Raw genomic sequence first — 15,830 nt, 5'->3', positions numbered from 1 at the left:
GAAATTTACCATTTTCATTTTCAATATTAATTGTTAAAAAAAAAAAAAAAAAGCAAAATCCTTCACATGGCGCACACTTGTTTAGTTGAAAAATACTTTTTATGTATTCCAATGCCAATGTTACCTTTTGCTGACTCTAACTTGACTGTTTCCTTAGCCAACTTCCGTAGCACTTGTCGATAATACACCACTTTCTTAACATCCTTTTGTTTCCTTGGCCGACTTCCGTAGCACTTGCCGATAATGTACCATGTTATCATCCCTTTATTTGTTTCCTTAGCCAACTTCCGTAGCACTTGCCGATAATGTACCATGTTGATAACATCCTTTTATTTGTTTCCTTAGCCAACTTCCGTAGCACTTGCCGATATTGCATCATGTTCTTAACATTCTTTTATTTGTTTCCTTAGCCAACTTCCGTAGCACTTGTCGATAATACACCACTTTCTTAACATCCTTTTGTTTCCTTGGCCGACTTCCGTAGCACTTGCCGATAATGTACCATGTTATCATCCCTTTATTTGTTTCCTTAGCCAACTTCCGTAGCACTTGCCGATAATGTACCATGTTGATAACATCCTTTTATTTGTTTCCATGGCCAAATTCCATAGCACTTGCCGATAATACACCGAGCTCTTAACATCCTTTTATTTATATATTTTATTCATATTCTTCTGTAAGAATCATATATATGTACAGCGAATACACTTAACGTCTAAACAACAGGTTTCAAGTAAAATAAAACATTGAAAAACAAATTTATAAATTTATCTCAAAAGGAGGTGTACAAACTAATACTTTTTTTTTTTTTTTTTTGTATCACAAATATAAAATATTGTTAAAATACTTTGTACACAGTGTTGACTAGATACTTGTAAATATACGTCTAATATCGAAGTAAAAAGACAATATTCGAAAAGCCAATCACTTCTCGTATCAGGTTTGATACTTCTTACTTTTCTATCCAAACATACATATATACTGTTACAAGCAACACTGACACGTTACAAGAACAAAATTTGTTAGTAGTAGACATATGAATGTGGAATTCCATTCTTCTTTGTTGTTATCGAGTGCTGGTATTCCACCAATCATAGAATTCCGGCATAGGAGTACTCTTATAGACATTGTTATATAAATACTCTAAGCGTGCCTTGTGTTCGTCTGACAGTGCTCTGTTTTCCTCAGCGATCTTTTTGTCGATTTCCCTGCAAATATAGAAACAGAAATAAATAGACATATCTTCATGATTGCACGTAAAACGCTATTACAAGGGAAGTATTGTTGATGGCTATGTTATCTTAAGCGGACATATGTGTTCACAGGCATGCATATGGTTGATATCAAAGGTTGGGGTCGCTTTTTTACTGTATTCTATTATATATATAACGTCTGTCCCGGAATCACTTGAAAATTTTCAATTGCAATTTTTAACATAATGGAAAGATCATGGAAAAACAGAACTTTTATAGGGAAAAAATATCAGTGGAGCACCGTTTATGAAATGGCCATTCATTGTGAAGAATTCTTGCATAGTCACATAAAACCCTCAGTTAAATGGTTCCCCTCACGATTTTTTTTCTTACAGAAGTTGTTTCTCATATATACATATATAGGTGACCCCCTCTCCGGGGATCCATAAGGGGACTTCTGTGGCAAACTGATAATTCGATGCGCGCTCGAACATTTTTCTCTCTCATATTTTGTTTCATTCTGTTATCTCTAGTCGTTCATGATTTAAGAGCACTGGACGTTTTTATCTAAAAGACCCAGTATATGTATACAGGGTGTTTTAAAATTATATGAGCGATTTCAACTCATATACAGGGTGAATCTGAAAGATGTGCACAAACCCCGGGAGGTGATTCGTGACATCAAAAGAAGACAAAAATCCTCGTAGATGTTGTCGAATTTTGCATCGTTTACGAGTAGCAGGGGTGTCAACGTGGAATCAAAATTCGAATCCTGACAACTGGGACGGAATAGAAAGATATGCACAGCGTACATGACGTGGAATTCGACATCATGCAAGATTTTATCTTCAGTGCTACTACATAATAAATTGATTATAAGTATTTAATACGTAATGTAAATACTTATGTTTTGAATCGTCTAAACCTATAAAGAACGTTTAACGTACACTCATGTCCAAAATGATTGTCGCATATGTATTACTGTCTTTTTGTAAGAATATAATTTGATACTGATTTTGCAGGGTACTTTTAACACTGATACTATGTGTATAATTGGGAAATGTATATTTGTGGTAAATTTCATAGGAAAAGAATTATAAATACGAAGATTAGAATGAGTAAAACAAAATGTTGCTAAATGGACAAGAAAGTTTTATTTTCGTTTTATTTACTGCTCTTTTGACATGAAATTTGCCACATACATGTCTTTGCTTATTATACACATACTAACATTATAAGAAATACCGGGCGAATTCGTTATCAAGTTATATTCCTACAAAAACATATTTATAGACATGCGACAATAATTTTGGACATGAGTGTACGTGCCTGTTACAACTGAGTAACGTTTTTACAAGCTACAAAATATTATCAAGTGTTTGACTTCTCACTGTTTTTCGTGCACACACAACAGTGCAAGATAAAATTACAAAAAGTAAGATAAGAGTTTTACATGACTTGCCCAGATCTGCTGAGGAAGGGTGTCACGGAACAGCGAAACAGTACAATTAATAGAACATCAAAGATTGGACGCGGTAAATAAGAGGACCTTTACAACCAAAAGCATTGATATTTTATATATATCCATACTGTTTCACCGGGTGATTCCCGTCTTCATTAACGGTGATGATGAAACTTCTGTCAGAATCACATAATATTTTGTAGTATAAACTTGAACTTCTGAGCTTACGTTCCAATGCAAAGAAACATTTATTATGTTGTACAAATGAAAAACAAAACAAAAAAGATTCGAATACGAAAATAATCTGTTGAAATAATACGGTTATTTATCAAATATTGGCACTAAGTAAGTCGTTAATTAAAATTCAGTTATGCATCCATTGGTTTCTTTCAGTAAAAATTATGCAAATTAGACTGGTAGGTACAGTATCGAATTAAAGAGTGTTGAAAATGGTAGAAAAAATAGAAGTAACTAACTAACTGTATGGCCTATGGAACCCGGAAGATCAATGCCGCGTTCACAAAAGATCTCCATTGCGTTCTATTCGTAGCCAACTGGATCCAGTTTCTATTTTGTATTCCTATTTCTGCGAGATCCATCTTAATATTGTCCTTCCGTCTACGTCTAGGTTTTCCTAATGACCATTTTCCAATTAGATTTCCAGTTAAAACTTTGAAAGCGTTCCTACTTTCTTCCATTTTGGCTGCATGACCTGCCCACCTGAGTTTCCTAGATTTAATTACTCTTAGCAGTCTATACGATGACTCAACGGTATAAATTATGTAGTTACTCATTATGAAGTTTCCGCCATTCCTCATTCCCGTTTCCCTTGGGTCCGAATATTCGCCTCAGAAGGTGACACAAACCTTAGTTGTGGGCCTGATGATGTGATAGCTGTGAGTACAATTAGAAGAAGCAAACAATGGTAGTTTTACATCTTTCAGTTCGGGATACAGATAGTGTATTAAAATTATATGAAAGAACAAAAACCAGTGGAATTTGACAATATTCTGAAATTTTTTATCACAAAACATGCTTTGGGTGAGAAAATGATCATCCTGGCATGAATGCTTCAGTTAGTTCCTTTCAGGTGGGGGAGGGGGTCAAAATGTGATCGAGAAGGAAAATCTCTCTCTCATTCCCCTGGTAATTCGCACCCTCGTAAGAATTATCCAAACAGACTTCGAAAATTCCCAATAAAGTGAATAAACATAAATTTTAATGTTGGTTTATATAGGAATTTCAAGGAAATTATAATTTTCCGAACGAATGTGTACAGTTCCTATTTCAATATTTTTTCTTTCTTCTTTAAAAAAAGTGGAACATCCCATTATGGAAGAAGCGAATTGTCAATCATTCACAAAGAATTGAGGGGTAAATTTGGATAAGGGCGTAACTAGTAATTCTTCAATTTTTCAGGAGAGCAGAGAAACAAACAGCCTTATCGAATTAACCAACGTATTCGCACACTATTTTTGGAGACAGGCGTTCGCTACGGAGCAGAGACATTACCTTAACACCACCTAGACACATACGGACATGCTCAAACTTGCATAATATATATATATATATATATATATATATATATATATATATATATATATATATATATATATATATATATATATATATATATATATATATATATATAATTTTACCGGAAATAGGTCGATACGTCCTTATCCAAATTACCCCTTCAGTTCTTGATAGCTGACCAACTCTCATTGCCATAATAACGAAAGAATCAATACATTTAAAGGATGTAACAAAGTCAAAGTTAGCAGCAATGGAAATTTCCAGAAATTTCCAGAAATTTGATATGTTATAACTAGATGAATCCCAAAGTTATACGTGCCACCGGGCGGAATGTGAGTTACAACATATTTTGTAATATAAAAGCTATTACAAAGCAGAATAGTTTGCACCGAGTCATTTGTTCGAAAAGGTTGGGTAAATGGAAAACTCGGACAATACATATCCCATCATTCTCAAGAGCACGCTTTTTTTGGATAGAAAAGTTTGCCCCAGGGTCCTCGCAGGGTTCCACACGGGGTCCAACTCAAAATTTTCAAATAGCAAGAGGGGTTAAGTATCATATCGTTTGAAAGCTGTTGTAAAATGAAAGAAAATGCAACAAGTCTCGACTCTTTGACACCCCTGTGCAAAATGGCGACGGGTCAAAATGTAAACAAAAAAATTGAAAAGTCCATGTTCACTCCTATAAATCGAAAACGGTGAGACAAATGTGAAAATAGGAAAGGAAGTGTGGCATTATTTTCAAAGTACAACAATTTAAGCTAAACGTCTAGTCCCAGGGTCTCCACATGGTCCCAGGTGGGGTCCAGTTAAAAAGTATCAAATGGCAAGAGAGGTGGGTCTAGGTCAAAACCCCCACAGCCAAAACCCCCACACTCAAGAAATGTCAAAACGCCCACACGATCGGTCATAACTCCCACACAAATGGACAAATCCCCCAAACGCACGAACGGTCAAAACCCCCCACAGCCAAAACCCCCACACTCAAGAAATGTCAAAACGCCCACACGATCGGTCATAACTCCCACACAAATGGACAAATCTCCCAAACGCACGAACGGTCAAAACTCCCACAGCCAAAACCCCCACACTCAAGAAATGTCAAAACGCCCACAAAATCGGTCAAAACTCCTACACAAATGGACAAAACTCCCACACATAGCAACGGTCACAATCCCCACATAAATGGACAAAACCCCCACACAAAAGGACAAAACTCCCACATGCAGAAATTGTCACAACTGCCACACAAACGGACAAAACCCCCACACAATCGGAGAAATCCCCCACACTCTGAAATTATCGTGATTGCACGTTTTTTACGTTCTGCACGTTGCGGCTCTTTACGACGCCCACTTTAGTGTTTCTGTCATTACAAAACAGTGCAAGAAGAATAGTTGCAACATCATTTTAAGTGGAATAAAAAATGTTATTAAAAAGTACAAGGGCAAGACATACAACCAGGATCATTTCAGAGTGTGGGAGATTTGACCGATTGTGTGGGGGTTTTGTCCATTTGTGTGGCAGTTGTGACAATTTCTGCATGTGGGAGTTTTGTCCATTTGTGTGGGGGTTTTGTCCATTTATGTGGGGATTGTGACCGTTGCTATGTGTGGCTGTTTTGTCCATTTGTGTGGGAGTTTTGACCGTTGGAGGTTATGACTGATTAACAGTGTGGGGGTTTTGGCTGTGGGGGTTATGACCGTTCGTGTATTTGGGAGATTTGTCCATTTGTGTGGGGGTTATGACCGATCGTGTGGGCGTTTTGACATTTCTTGAGTGTGGGGGTTTTGGCTGTGGGGGTTATGACCGTTCGTGTGTTTGGGAGATATGTCCATTTGTGTGGGGGTTATGACCGTTTGTGTAGGCGTTTTGACATTTCTTGACTGTGGGTGTTTTGGCTGTGGGGGTTTTGACCGGTTCCCAGAGAGGTAGTACATCATTTGAAAGATCTTGTTAAACGAAAATAAATGCAGCAAATCTCGGCTTTCTACGACAACCCTGTCCAAAATTACAGCGGGTCAAAATATAAACAAAAGCTTAATTGAAAAACTATGGCCGCTTTGAACCCAAGATGGCCGCTTAAAACCTATGTCATTCATAAAAGTACAAATCTAAATCTCTATTTTTGTCTATTATGTATTTAGAAACAATAGGAAAACTAAAGAACAATTAAATTTCGATTCACTTCAACTATTATTTCATTCGGTAACAACACATATATGTTTTGTTCTTAATGCACGTTCGTCACGGTTCTCTCAACGTCATTTACTTGAATATAACGAATATGCGATGAACACACAACTCTGACTTCCTACTCATACTGGTAAACAAAAGTTGAATACCTTCGGGTATTTTTCTAATTTTGTCATACGTAGTTCATGCATAAAGGACTTACTGTACCAGTAGATTGGAGGCTCTGTTGTAACGTATTCGTGATGTTTACATTTGTATGTCATTCGTTGGTTTGATCGCAATACTTCAAGTAATACCAAATATATATATATATATATATAAAAAAAAAAAAAAAAAAAAAAAAGCAAGAATGGCGAGTAGTACCAAACCATATGTAAGTCATTTCAGTACATCTAGTTGTGTCAAACTTTGTTCGTTTGGTCACAGTATTCCAGGAAATAACACATTTATATACAAACTCATTTTTCACACTGGCAGCCATATTGGATTACAGATTATATTCTTTGATATTTTGTGGATATCTACTATTAACCATAAACGTAAACACCACATTTCGCTTCTCCAACACCAGTGGTGTGAGCTGGACATGCGTTCGATACATAGTGCGGCATTTTGGACTCAAGATGTCGCGATTTTTAACATTTCGCATATTTTCATCACCTACTAATCAACATTAATGCCAAATTTGGTTTTCCTAGCTTCAGCAGTTTGGTATGCTTATCCTTTCGATATAGGTTTTAAGCGACCATCTTGCATTCAAGGTGGCCATAGATTTTCAATTAAGCTTTTGTTTACATTTTGACCCGCCGCAATTTTGGACAGGGTTGTAGAAAGTCGAGACGTGCTCCATCTTCTTTCACTTAACAAGAGTTTTCAAACGATGTGCTACCCCCTTGCCATTTGAAAATTTTGAGTTGGACCCCGTCTGGGACCCTGCGGGAGACCCTGAGACAAAGTTTTTTACCCCAAAAAAATTGTCGTTCAAAATGATGGGATACGTGTTGGCCGAGTTTTCCACTTACCCAACCGTTTCCGAACAAATGACTCGGTTCAAACTATTCTGCCAGGTATTTTTTTTTAGTTCTTTCATTACAAAATATGTTGTAACTCACGATATTCCGCCCGGTGGCACGTATAACTTTAGGATTCATCTAGTTATAACATATCAAATGAAAACACAATTGTCTCATTCGGATCTTAGCGGAGCCACTGCATGACCCTTCCTTGTAAGAAGAAACTTATAGAAGTATTTGTGTGGAGTGTTTTCACATATGGATGTGAAACCTGGACGTTAGCAAAACAGGAGAAAGCCCGTCTTGAGGCAGCGGAAATATGGTTTTGGAGAAGAATCACAAGATCTAGCTAGACTGAAAAGGAGAACAATAAGATGGTACTGCAAAAAGTGAAGGAGAACAGACAACTAATCAAAATAACAGAAGTACTAAAAGCAAAAGTCATTGGTTATTTGCTTAGACATGATGCTTTTTTCCCAAATATTTTCGAAGGCAAGATAATTAGGGAAGAAGAAGAGAGGACGACCGAGAAAATCGTACCTTACAAATATGATCATTGAGATGGGATGTACTTCCTACAAGGAGGTGAAAAGGGCTGCTGAAAATAGGAAACTGTGACTGCAGAAATAAGGCTTAGCCTTTTGAAAGAAGAAGGTATGGATACTGATGACTGGAGTTCGTACAATCAGGAGTTCTATGGTAGTAATAATAATAATAATAATAATAATAATAAATCTTACTTTTGGGCTTCCATGATTTCTTTCTCCTTGAGATTCCCTATTCGAGCAACTCCATTCATGTAGTGTTGCCACTCAGCTTCTCGCTTAGCCTCGTCTTCGCGTCTTCTCTGGAAGAAAAAGAAGAAACAAATTATAGTCACTCACAGACTATTCAGTCACTGGGAAAACGTTGGAGTACAATGAAATATGTATATTGACTAACTTCGACAAAAAAAACTCTTTCTACAAAAGCGTGTAACGAACCCAAATTCGTTACAGTGATCTCCTGTGCTCCTTCGTCATTTTGTTATATTTCTTTCCTCTGCTTATTTTTGTTCCCAAATTATTTATCTAAATGAAATACTCTATTTGTATACTTATTATTAATCTGCGCCGGCGTTATTTATTTCTGATCCTTATTGATATACAAGGTAACCAAAAAGTTCTTGCCGGTTTTGACGTCCCATTAACCATGCGCTGACACAAAGGAAACGAAATGACCCACGTACACTCATGTCCAAAATGATTGTCGCATATCTATAACTGTCTTCTTGTAAGAATATAATTTGATATTGATTTTGCAAGGTACTTTTAATACTGCTACTATGTGTGTAATCGGGAAATGTATATTTGTGGTAAATTTCATAGGAAAAGAATTATAAATACGAAAATTATAATGAGTAAAATAAAATGTTGCTAAATGGACAAGAAAGTTTAATTTTCTTTTTATTGTTCTTATTTACTGCTCTTTTAACATGAAATGTGATACATACATGTCTTCCCTGATTATACACATACTAACATTATAAGAAATACCGGGTGAATTCGTTATCAAATTATATTCCTACAACAACGTATTTATAGACATGCGACAATAATTTTGGACATGAGTGCACCTATCAAGTGATCGGGAGTTAATCTGATCATTGACCTTCAGTAATACAGGCACGTTGCACACACAGAACAGCCATCGCTCGTCCAGTGTTGAAGAGAAATGGAGATATTGAAGCACCTTGTCCGCGTGTGTGTTTGTTGTATGACTTTAAAGTGGGCGTGTCAACTGCCGCATCGTGCACATGCCAGGCATTTGAGGAACATGCCAGGCATTTGAGGAAAATGCCGTGAACGAACGAACCGCCAGGAATTGGTTCCAGAAAATTCCGTTCGCGAGATGTGAGCCTTTCAGATGAACCTCGCAGTAGACGACCACATGTGTTAGATGATGAGGCCTTGAAACAGCCCTCGAGGATGTCAGTGGTCTAACGTGTGATGAACTTACAGAAAGGTTTCACGTTTTCGCTGTAACAGTTAAACTGCACCTCCAGGGAAGTATGCAAGTGAGTACCACACATATTGTTGGCAGCCAACAAGGAACGAGTGACAGCTTGTTTGTCCTTGTTTACTCGGCACCTGAACATACCCATCTTTGATCCCTGCAGGGTGTCTAGCAGTCGGGAAAATCGGGAAAGTCGGGAATTTGTCTTAAATTTAAAAAATGGTCGCGAATTCGGGGATTTGTCTGGAATTTGCGAGAAAAAGTCGGGAAAAATGGAATTAAATTCCACATGTTGGAAATGATGCTGACGCTTGTCGGAGCGACTCCGATAAACCTCGCGTTCCTAAATGCATCGCGATGTAGTACGTTTACATCGTATTTTTTTTAAAAAGTGTTCCTAAATACATCGCGATCGATCTCAACCGTCAACCGTTTTTCTATTTTCTACGTAGAAGCGGTCACGTGGTACGCGTTGAATCTCGTACACCGTGGATTTTCCGAAAACATTTTTTTAGAATGAGTCGGGAAATATTTGGAAATGGTCGGGAAAAGTCTGGAAAAAGTCGGGAAATTGCTGAGAGAAATTTGCTAGACACCATGTCCCTGGTGACGAAATGTGGGTCTTGCATGACACTCCCAAGCGAACCAGTATTGTTTGTCGCTATGTGACCCTGTTCTTCACACTTCAAGACCATCTCTGCACGACCTCCAGTCTCAGCAGTTTCAAAATTGCACCCTGCATTGCGGCAGAAGGAGCGGGCATTGGTGAATCGCAACGGTGCTGTTCCTGCATGACAATGCCAAGCCACAAAGAGGAGCCGGAAGACCAACAATTTGGCTGGGAGACACTGTGCCATGCACCATATTCTCCGGACTGCGCCAACAGATTACCACCTGTTTCATTCCCTCGACAACCTCTCCGTGGGAGATTCTTCACAAATGAGGGAGACCTGCGGAACGCACGGACTTCTTTGCATTTACGACCGCTGAAATTTATCACCAAGATATTGTGCTACTGCAGGAACGTTGGATGGTGATGGAGATTACTTTGAAAGCTAAGGGCACGTACCGTCCACTGTACGATTCTTTGTTTATCACTGCTCTAGAAAGACAAGAACTTTCTTGGTTACCTACCCGTGTTTACATTGAACGCTATAGACTCTAACTTCAATGCTTATTTTGTTTTTCTTTTAATACAATTCAAATTGTTATTTAATAGATGTAAAACGAAAATAAAACATATTAATAACAACGATATATTATTATATAAAATAATTGTTAGTTTGATCTCATTTTTTGAAGTTTATAAATATTCTGTTATGCACTAAATACATGTTCGAGTATTTTGAAAATTGATTGATCTTAATCAAAATGAAACTAAATTCTACTTGGCACAAAACTAGATGACGTGAATAATGTCTGCAACCTTCAACGACTGAAAAATTGTATATAAAATTTATGTTTTTGATTCTTTAGCTTAGACTGTGTTCAAAAAGGAAAGACCTATAACTTGGGAACTGAATATGCACGATAGCCATTTAAGAGCCTGACATACAAAAAAATAATACAAAATTTACCATTTTTCTTTTGCTTGTTTTTCATAAGTGAAAGGAGATATTGAAATGCAACTTAGCATAATCATAGATAATGTTATTCTACAACAGAAAATATGAACCTCAAAAATTTTCAGTGTTGCCATCCATAGAAATTAGTGTTGCCAGAATAACATTTCCCCCAAAATCTAAGAGTAGTGACTAAAGGAACGAACTCAACTGCATTTGATTACATATCATGTTGTCTTAGAATCGTGTGAACTACTTTTTAAATAATAATTATATTTATTTTGTAATAAACAAAACAGATTTAACATACAGTTATTAAAGTTAAATAATAATGTTATTTAAAAAGTAGTTAACAGGACACGAAAACAACATGATACGTAATCAAATACAAATGAGTTCATTCCTTTAGTCGCTGAATTAACTTAGATTTTTGGGGAAATGTTATTCTGGCAACAGTGTAATTTCTATGGATGGCAACTGAAAATTCTTGAGGTTCATATTTTCTGTTGTAGAAAACATTATATATGATTGAGGTAACTTGTATTTCATTATCTCCTTTCACTTATGAGAAACAAGCAAAAGAGACATGGTAAATTTTGTATTATTTTTTGTATCTCAGGCTCTTAACAACATTAATGACATGCAGATCCGACCTACCTTACAATCAATATTTATGACTACTTCTATTGCTTTATAATTGATGGTGGGCCGCGGTGGCTGAGTGGTAGAGCGTTCACCTCTGGTGCATGGGGTCCCTGGTTCGATTCCACCTCGCACTAAGTGAACTTTGTGGTGGACAAACACCGTGTGCATGGGTTTCCTCGTGGTTCTCCCGTTTCCTCTCACTTTCTTCATTCCACCATTTTACTTATTATTATCGTCTCCTTTAGCCTAGCCAGCATAATCAAGGCACGTAAAACTCAAACATTTCATTTCATATAATTGATGGCTCGAAGGATTTAAATGTTTCGAATACAAATACTGCTACGTTGATGTTTAATACTGAATGGAATATATGAAAGGTAAATAACTGTATAATTTAAAATATAATGTTCGACGGAAAAAAATAGCTTTTTACAAAGACATTAATTATTTGTTTAGTTGGATCATGTTGAAAATGATTGTTCATTACATAGGATTACGCTTGTTGTCTGCAAAGTTATACCTTGTATAGTGAAAATAAAAACTTCAAAAGTTCCACGGTTATCTGATTATTTTAAAATGTTGATTAATTTCCCTTAAAAAAAAGACGTTGTATACCCACTTGTGTACTTTCAGTTGTCTGAGCTCTTTCTGTAAATGGTGAATTTGTTGATCATGTTTTCGAAATTCTTCCATAATCCACAATTGCAACTATTAGACGCTGGATTAAAGAGTAAAATGATAAATATGTATACCCGAGAACACTATTTTCAGTCTTTAAGAAAATTCTTCATGTTCACATTAGTGTTGCCAACGCCAACCTGCCTAGCACTTTCTACAAGAGTTGTGTATAAGACAGAAACGATCAGCCCAGACGAGGATCTCAGGATCATTAGAAATATAGGACTATACAGAATAATAAAATGAACTAAGAAAGTAAATACAGAGTGTTTCAAAAAGAATGACCTGATTTTTAAAGCCCATATGTATTTATAGAAACACACTACAAAAATGGGATAAATTGCAAAATACTGTACTCACAAAATCTTCAAGTTTTAGCTATGCTATTACAAATACTCTATATGTTAACCAGCAGCAGAACGAACAACATCTAGACGATAGCTAAATTCGTTATAAACTTTACGCAATGTATTTGCGTTTACAGCAGTTATGGCACAAGCATCCTGTCTCTTCAAATTGGCGATACCAACGACGAATGCTTTTGGGTACAGCCAGATCAATGCCAAAACGCCGACGAAAAGAACGCTGGACCAAAATCACTGACTCAATCTTTACAAACTGTAGCATACAAGAAGCCTTCTGTTAAGCGGACGCCATCTTACTTCTGACTGACTGCAAACTGAAATGACGCGTTGACTGACATCTAACGATGATTTTCTGAAACTCTAGCCTACGCCCATTCAAACCACACTCATTCCTTGCCGGCACATTTCATGTTCCGTAATTATTACCGTCCAAGATCAGATCATTCCTTTTGAAACACGATGTACACTTTTAATATATTTTCATATTACGTTACTAATGCGCGCAATCAAGATCAAAACTTTATATTGCCAAGAAAAAAAAAACGCAATTAATATATATACGAACACCTTTACACTAACAAAACATAACACAACCAACCTTATTCTCTTGTATTTGTTTCAGTTGCTCCTGGCGAATTTCTCGTACTTGTTCTGGCAGCATCCCTTTATATTTACTCTTGAGCGGTTTTTCAGGACCTTCGAAACCTATTGCCGCTTCTGGGTCCTCGGTTAAGAAGTCACCAGTGATGGCGTTGTAGATCTCCGCCATGTTGTCTTCCTGCTCTTGGGTTTCCTCCAGCTTCCTGCGGGCCTCTTGTTCCGCTGCCTTAACAACGAAAAAATAACAACGGAATAAAATTATGTGTAAAAGCATAACTACTTTAATTTCGTATCTAGTACAATGAAAATTCCCTTATCATCTACCATATATTCCCTTATTCTATCGTTATTTGCAGATTATTTGCCGCAACTCAGAAGCTTCCATGCTCCACGGTTTTCTGCTAATCTCTTCGTTTTCACGTACGATTTTTCTGATTTGATATTGTTCATTATCCCTTTCGGCATCCGGGATTTTTGGGGTATTTTTTTAGACTTTCAGTCAAGCAGCTACTGCATCGTCACTATTTATCCTAGGATCATGGTTCATACCTCATTCTCTTCAGAATGGAGCTGGCTTTCAAATGGTATCACTTGCATGCTTATATTATATACCAGGAGAGGGAAAAGTGATGTCAAAGGGAAAATTTCGGGGGATTTTTTTTTTTACACTTTGGGCCCCTCTGGAACGGCCCTGTGTGAACGTAGAGATCTCAAAAAAATCTGATAAATAGTAACTGGTAGACTGAATGTGTGTGCCAAATTTCAAGTTTCTATCTTGAATACTAAGGGCGGGAGAAATTTTATCAAGAATCCCTACAATGCCCCAAATTACCGCAAAACACCATGATCGCAGGTAAAAAATTTCCTGAGACATCTCTATTTACCCTAGGACTATAATCCGCCAATCATTCTCTTCAGAATAGAACTGCCTTTCAGATGGTACCATTCACGTGTCTCCATCGTGTATCTAAGGCGAGAAAATCCCGAAAAAAGGGATTTTTTGGTCTAAATATCCCTTTTTTCAACTTTTAGCCCCTCTGGACCCCCCTGTTTTAACGCAGAAATCTGAAAAAAAAATCTGTTAAATACTACTCGGTGGACTGAATGTTTGTGCACAATTTCAATCTTCTAGGTGCAAAAATAAGCCCACAAAAAGAAAAAATACCGAAAATGTCCAATATTCCCCTATACAGAAGTATATTTTGATAAAAATTCCCTGACACATCCCTAATTACCCTAGGGTCATGTTTCGCCCATCATTCTCTTCATAATAGAACTGCCTTTCAGACGGTATGACTCACGTGTCTCCATCATGTATCTAAGGCGGGAAAATCCCGAAGAAAGGGATTTTTTGGTAAAAATATCCCTTTTTTCAACTTTTTGCCCCTCTGGATCTTCCCCCCTTTTTAACACAGAAATCTGAAAAAAAAAAATCTGGTAAATACTACTCGGTGGACTGAATGTTTGTGCAAAATTTCAATCTTCTACGTGCAAAAATAAGCCCGCCAAAAAATAAAAGGCTTAATAAAAGAAAATATATATTTTAGAATTATGACGTCATCACCTCCTGTCTCGACGCAGGAAGGTGTGAAACCATACGTAAGGTCTTCTACAATGCCTCTGGACTTCGGACTTAAAAAAAAGGACGAAAAAGCTCAAATAGGAGAGTTATAACGCAATGTACCATGAAACACCCGTATGGTACAAATTGTACCATCGGATGCCCAAAGGGTTAATTGTAATCCCCTTTGTCTCCTCCCTCTCTTTCCTGCCACCATCTAGCACGTCCCTCATGATAAAGTTCCTTCTTTGCAATGTCCCAACCAGTTTTTCTTTCTCTTTTCAATAATATCTAAAATTATTATATTGTTCCTCACCATTTCTAACCCCCTCTCATTCGTTTTCCACTCTGCCTAGCTAATTATCTCCATTCTTCTCCACACCTACATTTCGAAGTTTCGAGTTGTTTTTAATCATTTTTGCATAACGTCCATGTTTCCGCTTCATACAGTACAATTCTCCACACGAAGCATTTTATGTCTTTTTCTCAGCTCTTTTATTCGAAGTCCCACAAAATAGTAGTTCTTCATCCCAAAGGCTTCTCTCGCCATTCCTATCCTTGGTTTCATTTCACGTTCGCACTTCATATTATCATAAATAACACTACCGAAGTATCCAAAACTAGTTACCTTTTCTATTTTCTCTCCTCCTATTTCTATATTTGGCACCGACTCCTTCGTTCCAATCACCATGACTTTTGTCTTTCGAACATTTATTTTCATCCCATATTCTTCACAGCCCTTCCTCAAGTTTTCTAACATCTTATTGAATTTCTTTTCCGATTTCGCAACAAGCGCCATATCATCTTCAAACCGTATACACCTAACCATTTTACCTCCTACTGAAATCCCGTCTTTACAGTATTATATAGATTCTTTTTCACTATCTTTTAGAGATAGATATTATATAATGTTGGCAAGAGACAGCATCCCTGTGGAACTCTGCATCATACTGAAGAGTATTTAATTTTGAAGTATGATAATATACACGACCTTGATTAAAAATTCGTTAAGCACTGTTAGTAC

The 15,830-nt window shown here is 36.9% G+C and overlaps 1 protein-coding gene across 1 annotated transcript in view; it reads right to left on the bottom strand.

Annotated features, from left to right (window-relative positions):
* Positions 1–752: 752 nt before the first annotated feature.
* The window catches only part of LOC145669522 (RIB43A-like with coiled-coils protein 2), a 48,924-nt gene continuing 33,846 nt past the window's right edge, over positions 753–15,830 (bottom strand). The window contains exons 5-7 of the mRNA XM_081737701.1: positions 13,244–13,471; positions 8,141–8,247; positions 753–1,208 (exon numbers count right to left, since the gene is read on the bottom strand). Of these exons, the coding sequence (XP_081593827.1) occupies positions 1,067–1,208; positions 8,141–8,247; positions 13,244–13,471 (477 nt within the window). The 3' untranslated portion in view covers positions 753–1,066. The remainder of the gene's footprint in view (positions 1,209–8,140; positions 8,248–13,243; positions 13,472–15,830) is intronic.

This window comes from Thermobia domestica, chromosome 14 (genome assembly GCF_964235325.1).
Source record: "Thermobia domestica chromosome 14, izTheDome1.hap1.1, whole genome shotgun sequence".
Classification (NCBI taxonomy): Eukaryota; Metazoa; Arthropoda; class Insecta; order Zygentoma; family Lepismatidae; genus Thermobia; species Thermobia domestica.
The sequence above is the reverse complement of the archived record's forward strand: the minus strand, read 5'-3'. Positions and strand labels throughout refer to the sequence as shown.